Below are 21,318 nucleotides of genomic sequence, written 5' to 3'. Positions count from 1 at the left end.
CCCCCCCCCCCCACCTCGGCTGGCGCGCCCTACCGGGCGCGGCGGGCGACGACCCCCGGCAAGACCGGCGTTCGGCCTGGCCCGACTCGCCCCCCCGGGGGCACCCAGCCCCGCCGCCCGCGCTCGCCCTTGGGCCTCCCGCGCCAGTTGACGGGCCTTTAACCCGCCGCGGCCAGCTCGTCCCTGGTTGGAGCTAGATAGGGTCTTCGGCTGCCCCCGCGCGGCCTGCTGCGCCCGAGGCTTGTATCCCTGGCAGGGTTCCGCGCACCTGGAGCCCTAACACACCTGCTAGACCTAAGGCCCACGAGCGAGCGGGGAGAGGGGTCTGGGGGGCCGGGGCAGGGAGGCTCTGCTCCACTCTTTCTCCAAGGGCGAAGTGGCAGACACCTTGAGAGCTGGCCCACAATCGCCTGGAGCCAGGGTCTGGAGACTCTAGCTCTTGGGGCCGTCCGTCCTGCCCAGTGGATGGGAAACTGGCCGTGCCCATCCTGAGCTATGCACCCTGTGACATCCTGAGCTACGTCACTGACTGGGTGCTCAGCCACTTCAGGCTTGGCCAGGCCGGGGGTTGGCTGGCTGGCTGGAGGCTGCTGTGCTGGCTATTGGACAGGGCGCTGGAGGCTTCTCCACTAGGGTGGGCCTGGCCCTGCCCAGCCTGGGACCCTGACTGCGTACGCTGATCCTCTGGGCCAGGCTTATCCCTTGTCACACAGGGAACCGCCAGATGGGGTGGGGGCGGAGGGGCAGCAGTGAGCAGCCGCGAGGGCGCCCAGGCAGCCCTGGTCCAGCTGCTTATAGGAGCTGCGCCTCTCTGCCTCCATCCTGGAAGGCTAGCACCCCCTCATTTGTGCCCAGGAAACGTGTTGGTGGGAAGTACACACCTAAGAATGAATGACAGGGCATGCGAGCCAGTGGGCTCTACCACAGTGTCAGGGAGAGAAGAAGCCAGCCCAGCAAGGGAAGGACCTGCCAGGCAAGGCCCATGACCCTGCTCCCCCGCTCCTTGGTGCGGCCCCTGGCTCTCCCCAGTGGCCATCCCATCTGGGCCAGGCCACAGGAGACCGTTACTTTCTGCTGCTTTCCCCTTGGCCCAGCCTGTCCCAGGGCTGGGAGCCTAGGAAATGCCTCCAGCAGCTCAGGCGGGGAGGGGGACGGCCAAGCACCTGCTGGAGGGCCCAGGAGGGCCCTGAGCTCCCAGCCCCTGTCCTGGGTGAGCCCACGAGCCCAGTGAGAAAGGTGAGCTGGGCCCGACCCAACCCAACCTGCCTGCCTCCCCGACAGGGTCAGGTGGGTTCCAGGTCCCTTCAGGGACGGGACTCCTTGCTAACATGCAGACGTGTCCTGGAGGAGGCTTGTGGAGGCAAGGTTTGGAATGAGGGCCAGCAGGAGAGGCCATCAGCCCAGCTAAGGGACAGGGCACGTTGCCACTCTTGGCTCTTGACAGCAGGACCAAAGTTGATGATTCGTGTTATATTTCTTTACTCTTTTTTGTGCATTCTATTCCAAGTTTTCCACAAGTACAGTTGGTACAAATTTTTTTAAATTAATTAATGTAGTTTTGGCTGCGTTGGGTCTTCGTTTCTGCGTGGGCTTTTCTCTAGTTGCAGCGAGCGGGGGCTCTTCTTCTTTGCAGTGCGTAGGCTTCTCGTTGCAGTGGCTTCTCTCGTTGCGGAGCACGGGCTCTAGGCGCGCGGGCTTCGGTAGTTGTAGCATGCAGGCTCAGTAGTTGTGGCTCGCGGGCTCTAGAGCACTGGCTCAGTAGTTGTGGCGCACGGGCTCAGTAGTTGTGGCACACGGGCTCTAGAGCGCAGGCTCAGTAGTTGTGGCGCACAGGCTTAGTTGCTCCGCAGCATGTGGAATCTTCCCAGACCAGGGCTTGAACCGGTGTCCCCTGCACTGGCAGGCGGATTCTTAACCACTGTGCCACCAGGGAAGTCCAGTACAACTTTTTATCTTCGGGAAAATAAGAAGATGACAGAGGCTCCCCTGGCCCTGTGGACCCCTTGGGTGGGGCTGATATCACCTGGCCTGGAGTTAGGAGGCAGGGCCTTGCCCCACCCTAGTGCCACGGCCACACCAGTCTCCCCAGAGGCCATATGCACAGGGCCACAGTGGGTAGTGACCACAAAACATGGAACCACACGGCCCCCAGGATTTCCCAAGAGGTCAGGATGCCCTGGCTTCAGCCATCTGGGAGGGCAGGCCAGGGAAGGAGCCAACCCCCAGCCCAGGCTCAGCCTCCAGGCTATCTCCCTTCCAACAAGACTGAAGCCACCCCACTCCCAGCCCTGCTCTGGACACCCAGGGGAGCCAGCACTCTCCTCCCTAGCAAGGACTGCCCCATGGTATGAACACCTGTCTGCCCTGGGCCCCCCAAGGGCAGGGGACCTAGTGCACGCTTCATGAATGACGGGAGCTGACCCTGCACCAGGCCTCCTGCGACCCTGCCCTGCACATGCACGGTCTGGTCCGAGGACAGGCTTGGGAGGGCCACCCCGACTGCCTTGGGTGCACACTAGACACCATGGGTGCCAGCTGAGTTCAGGCAGATGGGTCCCAGGGCCCCCACAGTGACAAGCCCAACAGCATGTGACTTGGAGTCCCGTCTCCAAGGACTGGAAGTGGGCGTCCCATACATGTTGGGTCACATAGCGTGGCAGCTGTGGAGCCCTCAGCCAGCCGAGCCCTGCACGGGATGGTGTCCGTGGATCCCTTGCTGGGCCTCACCTGTTTTACGGGGGAGGGAACGGAGAGCTGGAGGCTTGAAGACACAGAGGCTGGGTCAGCTGCTAGGGCCACCCCCAGCTGCCTGGTGTCCTAGTTATATTTCTCCAGGGGCCATGGGGACACCTCCTCGCTCAGTCACCTCATTAGGGCAGGGAGGTGACCTTCTGAGTCTGTGACCTTGAATTTGATCCAGGATGGTACCCACTGGCTTACTGAAACTGCTGGTCCCAGTAGTAGGCTGGGTCCCTCCCTGCGCCAGGGACAGACGGTGGGGAGGGCTGGGAGCCGAGGCCAGCACTAAGAAGAGGCCCAGTCCTCCCCCCCCAAGGGGCTCTGACAAGCAAATGTCTGTCTAGGTACAACAACCAGGCTCTGCTTTTGTAACTTAAAATGTATCCAAAGGAAAAAAGCATTTAAAAGGAACAATGTTTGTGCAGACAGCAGAACCAGGGAGGGGCGTGGCTACCCTACCCCCCCCCAAATCCTGCATGTGCAGGAACGGGGAGCCTATTTGCGGGGGGGGGGCGGAGGGGTGGTAGTCCTAAGCACCAGGCCCCCTGCTGGCATCCTGCAGGTACATCTCTGTAGCTCTCACCTCATCCAGCCTAGGAGCAGCAGAGTAAAAGCTATGAGCTCACCAAACCTTTGCCTTTTCCTGTAAGCACACAGAAAGCCCACGTGCCCAACCCCCTTGCGACCGGGGGGGCCACAGCCCGTGAGCAGGATTGCTCTGCACCACTTCCAGGCGGGGCCCATCAAAACCGACCAAGCGGTCCTCCTCCTCCCCTCCCCACTGGCGGGGGCGGGGGCGGGGGGGGAGGGGGGACCCCTGGGGACAGCAGAGCCTGCAGGCGGCAGGAACCCTGAAAGCCCACGTGGAGCGGAGCCACCAGCCAGCCCCGCGGCGCCTTCTGCACACCCACCTGACCAGGATGGGAGTGAGAAATAAACTTTCATTGCATCTTCAGTCATTAAAAAGTGAGAGTCATCCGTTACAGACACTACTTCCCCTGACTCACATATATGGCACGGGTATATCCCGGTTGGCATTTTCCAGGTGAGGAAAGAAAGGTTCAGGAAGATTCAAGGACTTGCTCCAGCTTACAGTGGTTAAGGCCCGGGGTGGGTGGGGGGGCGTTTAGTCCTCACAACACCCCACAGTCGGTGGATACTGTGGGCTCGTTTTCCAGGGAGGAGAAACATGCTTGCCGGAATGAGTGGCCGAACCTGGTCTCTGGTGGCGGGGAAACGCCATCCTCAGCCGCGTGCTGCCCCCTGGTGGCTGACTTCGGCACCAGCGGCCTCTCTGGCTGCCCCAAACCTCCCTTCTCCTGGGGACCCACTGGGGCAGTGTGTGTGCCAGGGCCCAGCCCCAGCAGTGCTTCTGGGGACCCTGCAGGGGCGTCTGTGTCTGTGCCCTTCCCACAGCTCTCCGATTGCTATCCAGGGTACCGCCCTGTCTGAGGAGTCTGGAAGGACGTGACAAATGGTGACCACACTAGCTACCTCGAGCTTGCCCTGCACTGAGGCTGGCCTCCTTCCCTCATTTAATTATTCCGAGAACCTGAAGACGGAGGCGTGTTGATGTCCATTTGCCAAGGGAGGAGCCTGAGACTCAGAGAGGTTAAGCAACCTGCCTGCAGTCACCCAGCGCTCAATGGCAGCTGATCTGTGCCTCTGGCCCAGCCCTGAGCCCCTCCCCCTGACTGCTATGAGGGGCCGGTAGGCACAAAAGCGGGAGAGGAAAGAAGTCAAGGGTCCCGAGGTTAACTTCCCCTGACACCCCTGCAAACACCCCAGCAAGCCCTGGAGCCAGGGGCGGGCACATGTGGGTGGATGGCCCTTCCCAGGGATGGCTGACCCCTGGGGTTCATCCTACCGGGGAGGTGACCGAGCTCCCTCTCAGCCAAGTCGGCCTTCCCACGTGCAGATCTTAGCTTGTCCACCTCCCGCCCACCAGGGTAAGGCCCTCACTGCCCCAGCAGCCCACCCAGTGTGCCCGGGGAGTCAAAGCACATCACCCAGCGGCGCACTTCACCAAGGCCCTGGGCCGGCCTGGCTGGCCCCCTGGGGAGGCCGCTGCCCCTCTGAGCCTCACCTTCTCCCCCGTAAGATGGGGCCTGGAGGCCCCGAGGGGTATGGAGAGTTACAGATCAACCAGCCAGCCCCCAGCGACGGGCGGATCGACCCAGCTCTGTGCTTGCGAGCGCGCGCGCACACAGGGGGAGGTTTCCTGGCGCCCTTGGCAGGGGCCCAGCGCCCCGCGCGCAGCGAGAATGTTCCTCCCGCACCGAGTTCCCGCGCTTGGCTCGCCCCGCCCCCGGCCCCCCCAGGACGGGCTGTTCTCGGGGCGGCTGCCAGGCACGTCCTCCGCAGGTGCCGGCCTCCCTCCGGTGACTGTCCACAAGCCGCACAACGCGAATCCAAAGCTCCGATTACAGGGACTGCCTTGTACGCGGGGTCCGGGCCGGGGTCCTCACTCCCCCCCCCCCCCCCCGCCCCGACCTCGAATCGGTGGGAGGGGCTGGGCAGCCCTGGGGGAGGAGCGGGGGAACAGGAACAGCCTTGGACGTGAGAGCTCCTCCGCCCCATCTCCAAAATAGACCGGGGCTGCTTCCCCCTGACCCCCGGGGTCTCAAGCAGGGGGACCCCCTCTTCCCGCCTTAACTGGGACTTTTCTGGTTTCGGTCCTCAAAGTCCCAGGAGCCCCTGGACCACTGGTCATCCGAGGCTCCAGACAGACCCTCCCAGGGCTGAGGAGGTTTCCTGGGGCGGGGGGCAGGCACCGAGGACGATCTCAGGGCCCGGCTCAGACACCCTCTGTGGCCAGCTCTGAGTCCCACAGGGCCCCCTCCTCCTCCCCCCACGCAGGACACAGACCGGACGGTCCCCTGGGCCAGAGGCTCACTTTGCCAGGGAAACAGCCAGAAAAGCACATCGGGGATGAGCACATGACCCCCCTTCCCAGACCTCATGCCCACCATGCCCCCCCAACTTCCTGTCTAGTCTTCTTGAGCTAGTGGGGTCCCCTGTGAGTCAGCATCTTCTACCCACAGGGTACACCAGGGACCCCCTCTCCCACCCTGCTTCCAACACCTCCGCGTGGTGTTCAGAGCAGCTGAAATGCCGGGCAGGAGACGTGATGGTCCCCACCCCTCCCACAACAGGACCTGGCCCCCCGCAGCCATGGAGGAACAAGAGGAAGGGGCTTCCTAGGCTTCCGGAGAGACTTCATGTGAGACATTAGTTGAGCACCTAGTACTCGCAGGCACTGGGACACCCCCAGCAGGCTCCCACCGCAAGTCAGGGCAGGATGAGGGAGCAGCCGCCTGCCTGCTGCCCGTCCACGGTCAGGTGAGGAGGACAGCCCTCACCACTCTGTCCGCTGCCCCATCCACTCACTCTCCACGTTTGCCCAACTCCCCTCCGCCCCTCCACCCCCCCGCCCCTCCCCCTCCCCCCGCCCCCTCCTCCCGCCCCTCCCCCTCCCCTCCTCCCGCCCCTCCCCCTCCCCTCCCCTCCCCCTCCCTCCCCCCAGCGTTTCCAAGGTGAGCAGCAGCTGCTCAGGACAGAGGCCAGGAGGTAAAAGCAGGACAACCCAGCGAAGCCAGGGCTGCAAAGAGTAGGGGCTCCGCAGAAGCGGTGCCTGTCCCCTCCCTCCCCCAGTGGCCCGGGCAGGGGGACCACAACCGTCCTCAATGTGAGCGGCAGCCCCTGGGCCCCCGGCCAGACCAGCCCAGGCCGCCTCCCCACCCGCCGGCTGCAGCCTTGAGGCCCCAAACTGGGCGCCTGCTGCCCCCTGGTGTCCACAAAGGGCACCACCACCACCAGCAGCCCGCCCACCCAGCCCACTGGGGCCGGAAAGTGGAGGGCGGACCCTGAGCAGCCTCCAGCCACCCCCTTCCCCCACTGCCGCCTGCCTGCCCGCCTCACTCTTCCTCACCCCGTGGGTGCCTTGGCCAAGGGCCTCACTCTCTGTGACCCTGAGTCTCCTCGAGGCTAAGATTGGGGTGAGGTCTGCCCACTGTGGCCAGTCAAGGCTGTGGAGGGGGAAGCCTCAGTTTCAAAAAAATCCCAGCACCCCAAGGTGCTTGGAGTGAGGGGTGTCACTCACACCTTAGTGGTAAATAGCGTGCGGCCTCTCCTGTCTCCAGCGTGGGCAGGGGGCCAGGGAGCCAAGGAGGGGAGAGACAAAGAGGCTACAGACCCCAGGTGAGGGCCTCAGCCTCCCCTCCCCCTCCCCTCCTCCCGTCCCTTTTCCTTCCCTTCCCCCTCCCCTTCGCCCCTTCCCTTCCCTTCCCTTCCCCCCCTCCCTCCCCTCCCCTCCTTCCCCTCGGCTGCCCTTCAGCCCCTCCTCATCCCCAGCCCCTCCTCTTCCTCTTCCTGCCAGGTCCTGCTAGGGGCCAGGCCTCACCCCAGCGCCCTCTGCCTTGTTCCCTCCATCAGTGCCGCTGGTCACTGGATCTCTCTGCAAGGCCTGCACCTGGCCGCCCCTGCCTGCCCCCGCTGCTGGGCCTGGGGGGCAGCATGTGGACCTTCCCTTACGAAGCACAACTGGGGAATTCCCTGGTGGTGCAGTGGTTAGGACGGGGCACTTTCACTTGGGGGGGGCCCGGGTTTCAGGCCTGGTCAGGGAACTGGACTCTGGCCCACCTAACAACATCAACGACCAAACCAGTAACTATAACTCCCACTTCTGGGCTGGGAGCTAAGGCCCAGCGGGCATCTGGGCAGACACAGGCCCCTCAGGGCAGAAGTGCCTGGCTGGGGGAACAGCAGATAAGACAGCAGGCTTGAAGGGACACGTGTGCCCCACAATCTCCATCAGCTGTCCACACCCCAAAAATAAACCCACACCCTAAGGGAACCCTGTGGGCCACCAGGGAAGGCCTGGGGTCCACCTCCAAGCTGCCCACAGTCAGGCACAAACCCTGAACCTCCACAGCTACTGGGGCAGTTGTGCTATGATGGTGGGAAGTGGGATACAGCAGGAGCCCCCATCAGGGGCCACCCCAGGTTTGGGATGAGGAGGAGGAGTCTGGGAAGGGAGGGGGGGTCCCAGGCAGGAAGGTGGCCATGCCCAGGCCTTGAGGGCCTTCGCAGCCCATCGCAGCCAGTGCCCGGAGAGTGAGCAGGGAATGGGCTGGGTGGGGGCTGGATGGAGGCTGGAGAGGGTCGCAGGTTTGCAGGGCCTGGGGATCCATCTGGCCCAGGAGCTGGCTACATCCTGAAGGCACCAGGGAGCCCCGGAGTGTTCTAGCTGGGGGTCCAGGGTCCTGTGGTTGAGTGGTGGATGCAGGTGCCAGGACCAGCAGTTGGGAGCGAGGCGAGGAAGTCAGGGAAGCAGGTAATGACGGGGCGCCAGGCCAGGGGCTGGGAGTCTGGGAGAGGCCAGGTCTGAGGGCTCCGGGAGCCTGGGATGGGGGATAAGAGGAAGGAGAGGGAGGGGAGTTCGGAGGATGGTGCCAGGAGGTGCCTCATGGCCTGGGGTGCAGGTGGGGGGTGAGAGGCAGCAGGGCCTTGCTGGGGGTACAGGAGGGTATGGCCACAGCCCATGGCTGCCCCCAGGGTGCCAGTGGGCCCGGATTCCTGCTGGTGGCATCTTTGCACAGCAAGAGGAATGGGGCAGGGGGCAAGGTAGTGGGCGCTGCCTGGTCGAGGGGCAAATCTGTGGGCTTTGGAGTTGAGCAGAGTGACTGCCTCTTCCTGGCTGTGTGACCTTGGGCAAATCGCTTAACCTCTCTGTGCCTCTGCTTTCTCATCTGTAAGGCTCCTGATGAGGCTCGGAGGCCATGTCCGTACATGCCTGGCACAGTGGCCCCCTCCTTGAGAAGAGGCATCACCTTCTGCATCATCGGTCTCTCCCTCCAGACCTAGAGGGGTGGGCACGGCACAGCCGAGCACTGAGGACCCCACCAGCTGCCTTTGTAATGAAAAGTGGACATTTGCTCTGAGCCCAGGGCCGTGGGCTGGCAGGGAGACTCCAACCCCAACAAAGGCATTTGTACCCCCAAATCATGCGCAGTTCCCTAATAAACTGTCAGACAGGATGAAGCAGTATTTACATAACAAGCAGCTTGGACAGTGCTACCACCCGACCCAGGGGGCTCTGTGGGACACAGATCACAGTGACTGGTGGGTCTGTCTTCATGTAACACAGGCTGTTTCACCCGGCTGCACACACGCCCGATGCTCAGCAGCATCCCTGGTCGGTACCCTGCTGTTGCTGGCAACACACCCTCTCTGTGCCAGGCAGCCGCCCCGGCCATGCAATTTACGTGCAGATTGCCTCATTTAATCCTCACATGTATCCTACGAGGGAGGAATTAGCGTTGTCCCATTTTGCAGATGGGGAAACTGAGGCTTGAGAGGATGAGATGCTTGTCAAAGCCGGGTAAGCTGTGCAGATGCTGGCCCAGCAGGGCTGCCTGCAGAGCCAGTCTGGTCCCGGCTCGGTCACTGTTGGCGGCGTGACCTTGGGCAGCCCCTCCTCCTCGACTGTCAAATCAGGGCCTGGACCAGGGGTGTCTGACTTGTGCCCTCGTCTGTGTTCACCTGTCCATCCAGCAGGGCTCAGTCCCAGTGGAAGGGGCAGGGCGAGAGGCCGTGGCTATCCCTCATACTTCTCCGGTTTGCAAAATGCGTGTGAGACCTGGCTGCCCCCGAGCTGGGCGTCGGACCAGAGGCCCAGGGGTGGGAGGCAGCAGGGGCCCCAGAAACTCCCCCACCAGGTCCCAGTGTGCCCAGAAGGGAAGCTGCTGCTTGTCACCTCTTGAGGTGTCAGCGTGGCAGCTCCCAAGAGAGACCAAACAGCCAGGCTCCTTGAAACTGCCATCCAGGCAGGGGGAGGCACTGGTGCCAGCCAGGGGGCTTCTCTAGGGTAAGAAGGGGTGCCTGGGTTTGTGACTTCTCTTCTGGGGTCCTGGAAGTCCTTCCTGCTTCTTCCTGGATTCTCTACTGAGTTTCCGATGGGTAGAGGTTCCAGAAGGCGCTGTGTGTGGGATGGATGGTCAGAACATGGGGCGGTCCCTTCTAGTGGGGGATGAGGGACCAGGACCGGAGGAGGTGGTGCTCTGGGCGATGCGGGACCCCTTCAGGTCCCTCGGGCATGTGCCTGTTTCGGGGACTGAGGCACCAGGAGCACATGGAGAGGAGTGCATCCATGCCACGTGTCCTGCCTCGGTTTCCGCCCTCCCAGCCTGGTGAACAGGTGTATGGCTACGGTCTCTGAACCCTGCTTTCCCGTGAAGTTGGAAGGCTCACCTTTTCCTGATTCCAGGCTGCACTTCTGCCCTCTCACCGCCACCCCCCCCCGGGCCCTAGCCAGGCCAGACCACCAGCTGTTAGCCACTTCCCCCCTCCACGCCTTCCGGGATGGACACCTCTCCTCTGAAGCTGTAGTTCCTGCCCAAGTATGGAACTTGGGGTAAGGTGTTCCTCCAGGGCCCTGGAGATGGGGCTTGTGACCTTGCAGTGCCCGCCCCTGCTCTGCTGCCCGGGCTGTCCCCCACCCCAGTGTCTTTCCTTCCTTCCTCTAGGTCAAGGCCCAGCGTGAGTCTGTCTGGCCTCCAGGGACCTGAGAGGGAGGGTGGCCAGCTGGCCGGGCTTGTCCAGGACTGTTCCTGTTTTCACATGGAAAGCCCCACGTCCCAGGCAAGCTGGGGCCTTTGGCACCTCTTTGAGGGTCCCAAGAGCAAGGTCCCCTGGTCTTCCTCTCCTCTGGTCATGGTAGAAAGGGGACACGGCCATCCCACAGTGTACCCCAGCCATCACCTGAGGGCCCCGGGGTCTCCGGTCCACAGGCTTCTCTCCCTGAGGCCACCTCCAGCAAACTTCTCGGCCGTGCTTCCCCGCCAAGACTGTTTCTCTCTCAGTTGCGGCCATCGGCTGGCATGAGCCCCTGGACTGAGTGACCCACACCTCACCACGTGGGACCCTGCATCCCAGCACTGGGCCAGGTGCAGGGCGGAGCTACTGGGTGAGAGGTGGGACCCCAGGCCTCTGCCCCCCGAGCAGCCTGCTGCCCTCCCTCTGCCTGGACGCTGGGGCCAGGGGTCCCTGCATCACAAGAGGCCAGCAGAGAAGCCCCCTTTGGCTGGCAGAGCCTCCTCTGGGGATGTGGCCAGGCCATGTCCTGAAGGCCTCAATCCCATGAACCCACCCACGGGGTGAGTCGGAACCAACACAAGGCCCAGCCCCTGCCCCCTCCTCCGACAAGCCCCCGCCCAGACTCCAACCCCAGGAGCCTAGTCACAGACTCCAGTTCTGGAAGGTTTCTCCGCACCTGCCAGCCCAGCCCCTCCTGTGGCATCTGCAGAGGGACTTTGCACCCGCCCTCCCAAACCCTTAACCCAACTGCCTCCAAGATGGTGCTCACAAACTGAGGCCAGGCCCCCGGTGCCTGCGGTGGGCTGGGGTGCCCCTCGTAAGGATGCGACTTCAAGGACAGCTACCGAGCTGAGTCTGAGCTCCTGGGGATGCTGTGAGGGGCACAGGTGCTTCTGTGGGGTCTGGACACCCTCCTGCTGGCCAAGGCCTGAAACTGTGCCTCACCTGGGCTGGGGAGGTAAGCTCTGGAGGAGACCTGCCCCCAGCCCTGGTCCTGCCCCGGCCAAAACCTCCCTGGCGTCCCTGAAGAGGTGCCGTTGAGGTGGGCCCCTCGGGGAATAGTAAGAGTAACAGGCACTGTTCCCTGGACCCGCATCAACCCCTTCCTGGGTTCATCTCGTCCTGAGTCAGGGCCCTAAATACTATCTCGATGCAGAAGACGCCCTGTGGTACCTCCAGCTCAGACCCCACGCTCCTGCACCTGTGTGTGACCCACGTCTCCACCCCCTCGAGCACTGAGCCCCAGCAGGTTCTCCCCTCGAGATCCCACACTCACACCCTGGCTCCTTCTCAGCTGATGGACACCACCCAGACACTCCGTCAGCTGCGCCTTCCCCAGGTTTGCAGACTCTCCCGCTCCACTGCCACCTCCTATTCAAGTCCACGTCCCCCTCCTCAGGACTGCAGAAGTGTCTCTACACTGGCCCACCCCCTTTGGTCCCTGATCAGCTAGAGGTTCCTTCTAGAACAGAAGAGCTTAGGACCCTGCCACGGCTCCACGGCACGCAGAGCCAGCCTACGTGCTTGCAATCAGTGTATCATTTCCTTATGCGTCCCACGTATTGGGTACTATCTGCCCTCTCCCACACACGCAGACCCACGTGCATACACACACACCTGTACACGCCTGTGTCGCAGCCCATCGCCAGGCAGTGCGTGTGTGGTGGTGCTAGGGGGGGACTCCAGCCCCTTGGATCCTGCCAGCTCATCCTTAGGACTCTGGAGAGGTGTCACCTCCTCTGAGAAGCCCTCCTCCCCAGCCCTGCTCAGATGAGCCTCACCCAGAACTTCAGCACGTTTCTCTGAGAGGCTGTGAGCGACCCGGGGCTGGGAGTGGGTCCAGGGGGAGTGCAGTTGCAGGGCTAGGAGGGCACTTTTCCCACACTCCCTAGGACCAGGAAGCTCCCTGCCCACAGAGCCTGTCATGACAGATACTTCGGCTGGATCCCATAGCTTCTGCTTCAACCAGTTCCACGCCACCGTAGGCCGCGTGTGACGCAGGGAGAGGTGAGTAACCAGCCCCTTCCCGCCCACCCCACACATCTGGGCTGAAGTCTTCCTCCACCTCAGGCCTACTCTACAGCCCACTCCCCCTGCAGACTTAGGGCCCCCAGCCCCTCCCTGAAAGGCCCCACAGCAGGCCTGGGGCTCCCTGGCTCCAGGCTTAACTGCTGGACTTTGGCCTGCCCTCCCGGGCCCTGCAGGGGCGGCTCCGAGGCTGCCTGCCCCCCCTGTCTCAGGCTTCTCGACCCTGAAGTTAGAAAACTGGTGAGCTGTGGTTAGCACACGGCGGAGGGGATGTTGGTTTTGACACTTGGCCTGGCTCTGGGCTGCGGGGCAGGTGGTGGAGTAGCAGAGTCCTGCATGGGCATCTGGTTACTTATCTGGGAAATCGTGCCTGGACCCAAGGGGGAGTCTGTGTGCCCCCCGGGGGGCTCCGGCAGGGGCTCTGGGTGGCTGCAAGGGGGCCCCGCCCGGTCCCGCGGAGGGACAGCGTAAAGCCATGTGAACCTGCATACCAGTGGGGCTCTGATGGCCTTGACCAAGCCGGTGAGGTCGCCGCAGAGTGAAATGAGGAAAACCGGCGTCTCAGGAACTCCCAGCAGCCTCCTGCTCTGGGGGGGAGGGGAGGGGACGGGGGAGGGGACGGGGGAGGGGAGGGGAGGGGAGGGGGGAGGGGCCCAGGAGCGGTTCCCAGAAATGCTCTTGTCTCCCTGCCCCTCCTCTGGGTCTCTTTGCAGACCCTAGGCTGGGGGCAAGCCGGGGGGCAAGACAAGCATTGCCCCCACCCCTCCACCCCTCCCCCTCCCATCCTTCTTCCCAGCCCGTCTCGAGTCCCTCCGCCCCCTCCGCCTCCCCACCCTGCCCACCCCAAGCCCGGACCGGACACCAGTGCTGCTCGAAGGATCTGAGTTCCCGCCTCCCCCGAAGACCTGGGAGAAAAGCTGGAGGGAGCCGGTCCGGGCAAAGCCGGGCCGGGGAGGGAGCAGGCGGCGTAGGGTCCGGGGCCGCGGAGTGGGGCGGGGCCCTCGGGGGCGTGTCAGGTTTGGCCAATGAGAGTGCGGAGGCCGGGAGGGGGCGGGGGTCAGTCTCCGGGGCGGGGGAGCTCACCCCTGGAGGGTGGGTGTCCCAGGTCCCCCCGAGAGGGCGGGTGCCCGAGCCCTGCCCCGGAAGGGCCGGGCCGGAGCTCACCCCAGGAGGGCTCGCCTCACCAGGACGGTGCCCAAGCTGACCCCTGCGAAGGCAGGTACCCGAGCTCGCGCCAGCAGGGCGGCCCCTGACCCACATCCCGCGCGGTGTCGAGCCCCTGCCAGCCGGGTGCCCCTGACCCGCTGCTCTCAGCCTCTGGCCCGCTCCCCGCCAAGCTCCCCGCACCCCGGGTCCCCTCCTTGGTGTCACCCCATCCCCACCCCTGGCCCAGGTGCTGAAGGCCGCCCTTCGGCCCAACCGTACCGGGTGTTCATCCAGCCGATGGGGGTGGGAGAGCAGACAGGGCCCCGCAGCCGGAGGTGAGGCGGAGCTGCCCCGCTGGGGGCCTGCAAGGCTGAGCTGTCGCCCAACCCCACCCCCAGGCCACTCCAGAAGCCCCTCTGGTTCTGGGTGGAGGAACTGGGCAAAGTAGGCCGCACGCTGAAAGCCGCTCCGTACTGGCGGGGGGAGGGTGCACTGTGGGCCTGAAGACCCCCAACCCCCCAGCACAGAGACCCAGCCAGCCCCTCACCCACAGGAGTCACCTACCTGAGCCGCAGTCGGCAACCACTCTGGGCCTGTTTCCCTCTAAAAATGGGGCACTGAGACCAGCCCATGCTAGGGGGGAGGGTCCCTGTCTCCGCTTCCATGGTGGCTGTGTGCCCAGAGACCCAGAGTTGTCTGTCGTGGAGGGGGAGAGCCACTTGTGGTCTTCTCCAAGAGCCAGACTGGCCCTAGGTCACACGGCGAGGGGCTGGAGATGCCCCGTCCGGCATCCCCGTCCTCTCCCACGGGCCCTGTCAGGGCCGCCTGCCTCCTGCCCCATGACTCAGCACCTTTGCCCAGCACAGCAGGACTTTTGCCCCCTGCCCGCTCCTCCAGCCTCCTGTTCGGATCCCTACGGGGTCTCCCAGCAACGCCTGCCCAGGATGCGGGAAGTCAGGGCCTCCAGGGGCCAGGGCCAGTCCCCCAGCGGGATTGGCACTCTGGACCTGTCCTGGGTCATGCTGCTCGTGTACGTGCTGGCAGCCCTGGAGCTCGCCTGCCTCTTCATGCAGTTCTCCATCATGCCAGTGAGTACCCCTCCACAGGCAGCCTGGCCACCGGCATGCCCCCACCATCCCTCTCACCTTCCATCTCCGCCCTGGTGGTGGCCGGGGGTCGGGCCTCATGCTGCCCAGGCTCCTCTCGCTGGGGGCCCCTTGCCACACTGGAGCTAAGCTAAGGCACCTGGGAACTATGCCTCTGGACACCCCCCTTCAGCATGTCCTGGGCTCTGGCTGCACCACCACCTGTCCTCATGACAGCCCCCTCCCCACGGCTGCCCTAGCGCTGTTCCTCCCGCCCCACCTGGGGGCATTTGCCCTACTGATCCGCCACCCCGACACCTGCTCAACTCACTTCCTAGTCCCACTCAGCCCTCTGCTCAGGTCTCCTCCGAGGCGGGGCCCTCCCTCCAACACCTGCCAGGTGCCCGGAGTCACTTGCCCTCCCGTGCTGGCTGGTCCGTCCTCATGCAGCTTGCCCACACCCCACATTGTACTTCATGGCATTAGATTACTTCTGTCTCTCCAACCAGGATGTGAGGGCAGGACTGATCCAGCTCATTCTCTGCCGCCTCCCTGGATCTGGAACTCTGCCTGGCCATAGCTCCCCCTTGGTTTAAGTGGCCATTGTGGCTTGCTGGGCCCGGGCACCCATCCTCCTCCTCCGTGCACTCTTGTTTATTCATTCAACACCGCTCTGTGGGGTCTCACCCTCCCGGGGCAATAGCACCCAGGGGACTTTGGAAGACCCAGAGCCCCAGGGATCCTTATCTGTCTAGTCCGGGTGGGACCATGGCACTAGCCACTGGCCACTCACCAGGAGATTCTGATGAGCAGCCTGGGCCTGGTGATCTGGGTGGGAGCGGGTATTGCCTTTGTCACAATTCCGGCCTTGGCAGGGCTCCCTGGCCAGACAGTGAGCCCAACTCCCCCGCTTCCCAAGCCCAGCTCACTTCCACCGAATGGCTTCATCTGAGCCCTTTCTCCTCTCCTTGGCAGCCAGGTGGCCAGGGCAGGTGCCTTGCTGTCCTCATCATAACATGGGTGACGACCATCCCTCCCTTGGAGAGTTGGTGCTGGGGCGATGAGAGAACAGTTGAAATCCTTAGCACGCGGGGCACAGAGCGGCTGCTGGTGCCACCTCCCCTCCCACTGGCTCTCCCAAGAGACGCATGTGTTTGTTCAACAAATGCTCGCAGGCACTCTGAGCACCTGGTCTCAGAACTCAGAATACCGCAGAGTGCAACGTGCGCCCCTGCCGGTCCTGAGCGTTGGTGACACCCACCGGCAGTAAACAATGCATAGTTAGACTGTGCTGCAGGAAGGGCGCTGGGGGTGCCGAGGAATGTGGCAGGTTTGGGGTCAGCAGGGCCTCCCTGAAAAGGCGACCCTGAGCAAAGCCTTAAAAGAGACACAGGAGTGAGCTAGCCAGTGCAAAGGCCTTGGGGCAGTAGTGGGACAAGTGCTGGAGACGGGAGAAGGAGCTGAGCCCAGGAGTTGCTGATGGATGGGATACAGGTGTGCGAAAAACAGGGGGCTCACGGATGACACTGCGGATTTGGACCTGAACCCTTGGAAGGGTGGAAGCATCAACAGTGGAGCAGAGGAGCTGGTCTTGGAGGGAGACCGGGAGTCAGTTCTGGACGTGCTGAGCTCCAGGTGCTTTTAGACACCACGTGCAGAGCCAGAGTAAAAGGATTTGCCCTCACCCATTTGAGGTGTACCCCACAGAGGGGAAGGAGGGGCCAGCAACTGCCTTCACCGAGTACCGAGTCCCTGGAGCCTGGACCAAAAGCCCCTGCTGGGCTCCCCGCTACAAGATAAGCAGCCGCTTACCCCAGGGCCGCCGAGTCCTAGGGCCACGGGTCCCCCCAGGTGCACTGCAGAGTGGTCAGAGCCAGACCCTCAATTCCCTCCCACCCTGTTCAGGGCTACCCCTCCTACGCCCTGCCCATGGAGGACCCCAGATTGCAGATGCTGGGGTCCTTCCAGGCCCTTCCCATGGACCCCGCCTATGTTTCAGTACCTGTCCCGGAGGCTAGGCCTGGACTCTGTCGCCTTCGGCTACCAGCAGACCATCTTTGGCGTGCTTCAGCTGTTGGGCGGGCCCGTGTTTGGCAGGTACCATGGGGCAGGGAAGTTTGGGGGCCCTCATCCCATGATGATCCAGGCCCGCCCTTTGGAGGTCATGGCCTGGGTTATGCCAGGTTCCCAAACCTCACACTGGGCCCCACTAGAGAGACAGCAGCCCCTGCTTCACAGACGGCCAGCCCGAGGCACAGAGCGGCTTTAGTCCCTTTAAGGCTGGGTTAAGCCCCTGCTCCCAGGGTATCCCCACCCCTAACTTCCACGAATTCTGGTTTGTGGCCAGACCCAGAGAGAGGATTTAATTGGTGAGACCCTCATGGCTATAAATGCCCCGCCCCACTGAGCCGGGGGGTCCCACCAGCAACTTTTCTGGAAAAGAATATTCTGGGGACTGGAACCCCCCAGACTCCCACTGGTCTCAGCGGGGGCGCTGGGCTCAGGGACGTGACAGCAGACATCCTCCCGCAAAGCCTGCCGTGGACAGATCAACATGGCAGGAGTCAGACTTTTAGAGTTACTCCACAGAAAAGAAGGGTCTCCAGACCTGGTAACATCGGACAGAGCAGGGGCCCCGGGGTAGGGGTGAGGGGGGGCGGTTTCCCAGGCTTGAGCCTGGGAAGCGCTCTCTGTAAAATAAGCACATGCCCTTGGTCCATTTGCATCCCACAAGTTATTCACATAGGCGTGGGAATGACCGTGTGGGTCAGACCCCCCCCCCCCCAGGTCACTGAAAACTGCCCCATTGGAAGGATGGAGAAACAGGCCCTGAGAGGAGGGAGCCCAGCAGCCCAGCAGGGCCCCGGGCGCCCCCGCCCACCCTTGCAGCACGGGGCCTCCCTAATCAGCCCCGGGGGAGCACTGCGGCCCGGTTCCCCGGCAGTCCCAAGGGGTGGGTGTGGGGCAGAGGAGCGGGAAGCCTGCCTCACACCTGTGAGGGTCACAGGTGTGGGGCCCCCAGGTTCGCAGACCAGCGCGGGGCGCGGGCAGCGTTCACGCTCTCCTTCCTGGCGTCCTCAGCGCTCTACCTGCTCCTGGCAGCCGCCTGCAGCCCGACCCTGCCCGGCGTGGCCTTACTCTTTGCCTCGCGCCTGCCCGGCGCCCTCATGCACACGCTGCCAGGTAGGGCCAGGTAGGGCGCCTTCCGGCCTGCTGGAGGACTATGGGTGGGGGGCGGGAACGGGTCGGAATAGCCAGGACCAAGGGTGGGACCGGAGGGAGGCGGGGGAGCTTGGTGTGGGCGTGGCCTGAGCCAGGGGTTGGGGCGGAGGCCACTCCCCAGGGTGCCGCTCTAGTCTGGAGCACAGGACCGGGATGGAGGAGTGATGCGGGGGCGTAGCCCGCGGAATGGGGCAGGTCCGAGGTGAGGAATGATGGGGTGTGGCCTGTGCCGCGACCAGGGTGGGGAGCACGCGGCCTGTGGGCAGGTCGGGGTCCCGCGGGTGATGTGGGGGGTGGCTGGGGGAGGGGGCAGGTCAGAGGAGTGGAGTGGTGTGAGGGCGTGGCCTGTGGGTCGGGTCTGGGGTGCGGGGATGGCGAGGCGTGGCCTGGGTCCGTAGGCCACAAGACGGTCGGCGAGGGGGCCGCGCTTGTCAGCCCCCCGTCCCACCCCCTAGCCGCCCAGATGGTCATCACGGACCTGTCTGCGCCTGAGGAGCGGCCCGCGGCCCTGGGCCGGTTGGGTCTGTGCTTCGGCATTGGCGTCATCTTCGGCTCCCTGCTCGGCGGGACCCTGAGCAGCACGTGCGGGTGAGTGTCCGGGGCGGGGACCCGGTCGTGGGGGGGGAGGAGGGGGCGGGCCGACGACGCCGGGTGTGGGTACGGGTCAGGACGGCCAAGGCTGGGTCGGTTCTGCGCCGCCCTCCGGCCTTCGGCCCAGCCCCTCCACTTCTCCGGGCCTTGGTTTCCCCATGTGCACGCTGAGCGGGTGGGGTCCATGGGAGGGTGACCTGCAGGAACCTACAGCTGGGGGTGGCCATCCGGGGCGTGGCCTTGCGGTGGGCGGGGTCCGAGGGCTTAGCTAGGAGTGGTGGGCAGGGCCCGCGGGGACGCGACCGGCAGGGGGCAGTGCGGCCAGCAAACGAGGGAGGGGCCAGCAGGGGGCAGTGCGGCCGGCAGACGGGCGTGGCCAGCAGTGGCGTTGCGGCCGGAAGACGTGGCCGTGGCCGGAAGACGCGGGCGGGGCCGGAAGACGTGGGTGGGGCGGCCGGCTGGGGGCGCCGTCGCCGCACGCTGGGGCTGCTCATTCCTGGAAGGTCCCACGCTGAACCTAAAGGAACCAGACGGCAGGCCTCGGGGGCGGGGTGATGGTGCCGTCACCTCCCTGCGATGGGGATGCTGTGGGCAGCCAGACCCCTTGCCTCTGGAAGGAGCGAGGGTGGCTTGCGGGGGGTAAAAAGCTAGTGTGTGTGAACTAAAGATCTCCATTGCCCTTACCCCGCCCCTTCCCCCCACCCTCCAGTTTTGCGCACCCAGGGGTCCGGGGGCTAAACTCAGCTCCTGCCCAGCGTCCTGAGAGCCCGTGGGCGGCAGCTCTCACATGTGGTCTGCAGAGTGGACCCCATTCCAGGGACTGACCCTGCAGTGGGGCTGCACAGAGCCGTCTGTTCCAGCGGCCCTAGGCGTGCATACCCTTGGACTTAGGACACCTGGCCCTGGAGAGGCCCTGCCTGGCCAGGGAGAAAGACCCCGCTTCTGCTGCTGTCCCCTATGCTGCTCCACCCCCATTCCTCCCCCCAGGCGCTCCAACACCCACTCAAAACCAGCTTCCTACATAGGAATGGACTTTGCACCTTACCTTCATTCAGGCCCAAGACCTTGGTTTTGTTCTGGGGGGGCAGGTGCCCGGCCCAGCTGTGGGTGGAGGCCCTGTGCCAGCTGGTGACCCGCCCACCCTGCCTGGGCCTGGATGAGCTGCCCTGGGCCTCCATTCAGGCGAGGGGCCTTCCTGGTGTCTGAACCACACACGTGTGCTCTCAGCATGAGGCCAGCACCTGGCCCTGCCATCTTGAATGACCCTATGCCGGGGCCCCTGGGGGCCTTAGTTTCCCCAGGTTGCCTGAGTGCCCCCAGACCAGCCCCAGACTTGGGAGCGGGGTGATGGCTGAGCCCCAGGGATTGGGGGACAGGCGGGCACAGTGGCCTTGTCAAGGCAGCTCCCTCTCTCGAGGGAGGTCTGTTCAAGGCCTCCGCCCCCCGCCCCCTCCCCGTCATCTTCCTCAGAGCTGGGTTGGGGGTGGCCGGCTCTGCTGAGTGCTGTGAGCAGGAGGCTGGGATGCGGAGGGCAGGACTGCTTCATTCGTTTCCCCATCGATGTTTATTGAACACCTATTAAGTGCCCCTGGGATTCCAGGTTCTGGGATACAGTGGTGAACGGGACAGGCGAGTCCTCAGATGAAATGAACATGATGTGTATTCCTATAACGTCAGGCTGGAGGACATCTGGGGAGGCAAAGATATAGCAAGTGCAAAGGCCCTGAGATTGGGGAAGCAAGAAGACCCGTGTGGCTGGAGTGGAGGAGCAGGGGTGGGCAGTGGGTCAGGCCATGGAACCCTGGGAGGGATGAGCAGGGGCAGGGGATGACCTGGCTGCTGTGTCGAGAATGTGGAGGCTAGGGCCACCCCAGGGAGACCAGAGAGGTGGCTCCTGAATCGGTCCAGGTGGGAGAGGATGGCAGCTGGACAAGGGATGGCCGTGGTAGGGAGAGGGCAGGGGTAGGTTCTGGCTTGGTTTTGCTGATGGCTGGGGTGTAAGTGTGGACTCAAGGCCGTGCCCAGACTCTGGGGCTGGCCCTGGGGGAGCCGAGGGCCTCGCTGAGATCCGAGCTGCCAGGGTGCCAGCGGGAGTTGGGTCTCCGTCAGGATGAGTCTGGTGCTCAGCAGACACTTGAAGGAACCCCAGAGTGGGTGGCTGGGTGTGGGAGTCTGAGTTGGAGGACAGCGGGGCCGTGTCCTCGAGTGGGTGGTTTCTTAGCCCTGGGAACTGCTTAAGATGGAGGCTGGTGCCTGGCACTTCATGTTAGAAGGCAGGGATCAGGAAAAGGTACCAGGAGGACCAGAAGAGAGGGCGATCCAGGGAGACATCCAGGCGTGTGGTCAAGGATGGGACCTTGAGCCCGTGACGGATTCCTCCTGAACCAGGGCCGCCTCTCTCCATGTGCGATGAGGGCGGAAGCCTGATTTGGTAGATGGACCAGGGTCAAGAGAAAGAGGGCCTCTGTGTCCCCAGGGAGGGAAGAAAGAGGGTCAGGGGCTGCAGAGTAAGGAGGGGCACCAGGGGCGTGAGGAGGGTGCTGGGAAGGGAGCACCCACGGGGCAGAGAGGAGCCCCGCTAGCTGCCCCTCACACCGGGACTCTCAGCGCCCAGACTCGGAGTTCACCTCCCATCCCAGCCACCTGCTACTGTGGGCCATGGGCAACCTTCCTCAGCTTGCCAGCACCCCTCCCGCCCGCCCCCCCCCCACACACAGAGGCCTTCTCTGGCCAGCCCCCCCCCCCCACGTTCCCTCCTGCCCTTTTCTCCAGCCCAGCTGCTGACCCAGAAGGCACACTCACTTCCCTCTCCCTCCCAGTAGCCTCCAAATTCACCCCCACCCCTGCCCTCACCTTCCTGAGCATCCCACTAGCTTCCCTTCTTTCATCCCAAGATCTAAGGTGCTGTATA

The 21,318-nt window shown here is 64.0% G+C and overlaps 1 protein-coding gene across 8 annotated transcripts in view; it reads left to right on the top strand.

Moving 5' to 3' along the window:
• Positions 1 to 12,261: 12,261 nt before the first annotated feature.
• Positions 12,262 to 21,318, top strand: part of SLC22A18 (solute carrier family 22 member 18) — a 31,493-nt gene continuing 22,436 nt past the window's right edge. For 4 of the 8 annotated variants that reach the window (XR_009702266.1, XM_061202267.1, XM_061202266.1 and 1 more), the window contains exons 1-5: positions 13,509 to 13,582; positions 14,407 to 14,597; positions 16,594 to 16,691; positions 17,617 to 17,777; positions 18,272 to 18,404. Coding sequence is in view for 7 of the 8 variants with exons in the window: in XM_061202267.1 (XP_061058250.1) it covers positions 14,454 to 14,597; positions 16,594 to 16,691; positions 17,617 to 17,777; positions 18,272 to 18,404 (536 nt within the window). In the remaining variant the exon portion in view is untranslated. Of the gene's footprint in view, positions 12,343 to 13,441; positions 13,583 to 14,406; positions 14,598 to 16,593; positions 16,692 to 17,616; positions 17,778 to 17,935; positions 18,019 to 18,271; positions 18,405 to 21,318 lie in introns of those variants that run through there. The other 4 variants (XM_061202270.1, XM_061202269.1, XM_061202264.1 and 1 more) reach the window with 3 other exon arrangements.

This window comes from Eubalaena glacialis, chromosome 10 (genome assembly GCF_028564815.1).
Source record: "Eubalaena glacialis isolate mEubGla1 chromosome 10, mEubGla1.1.hap2.+ XY, whole genome shotgun sequence".
In the NCBI taxonomy this organism is placed as follows: domain Eukaryota; kingdom Metazoa; phylum Chordata; class Mammalia; order Artiodactyla; family Balaenidae; genus Eubalaena; species Eubalaena glacialis.
Note: the sequence above shows the minus strand (reverse complement) of the source record. Positions and strands in the feature narration are given on the sequence as shown.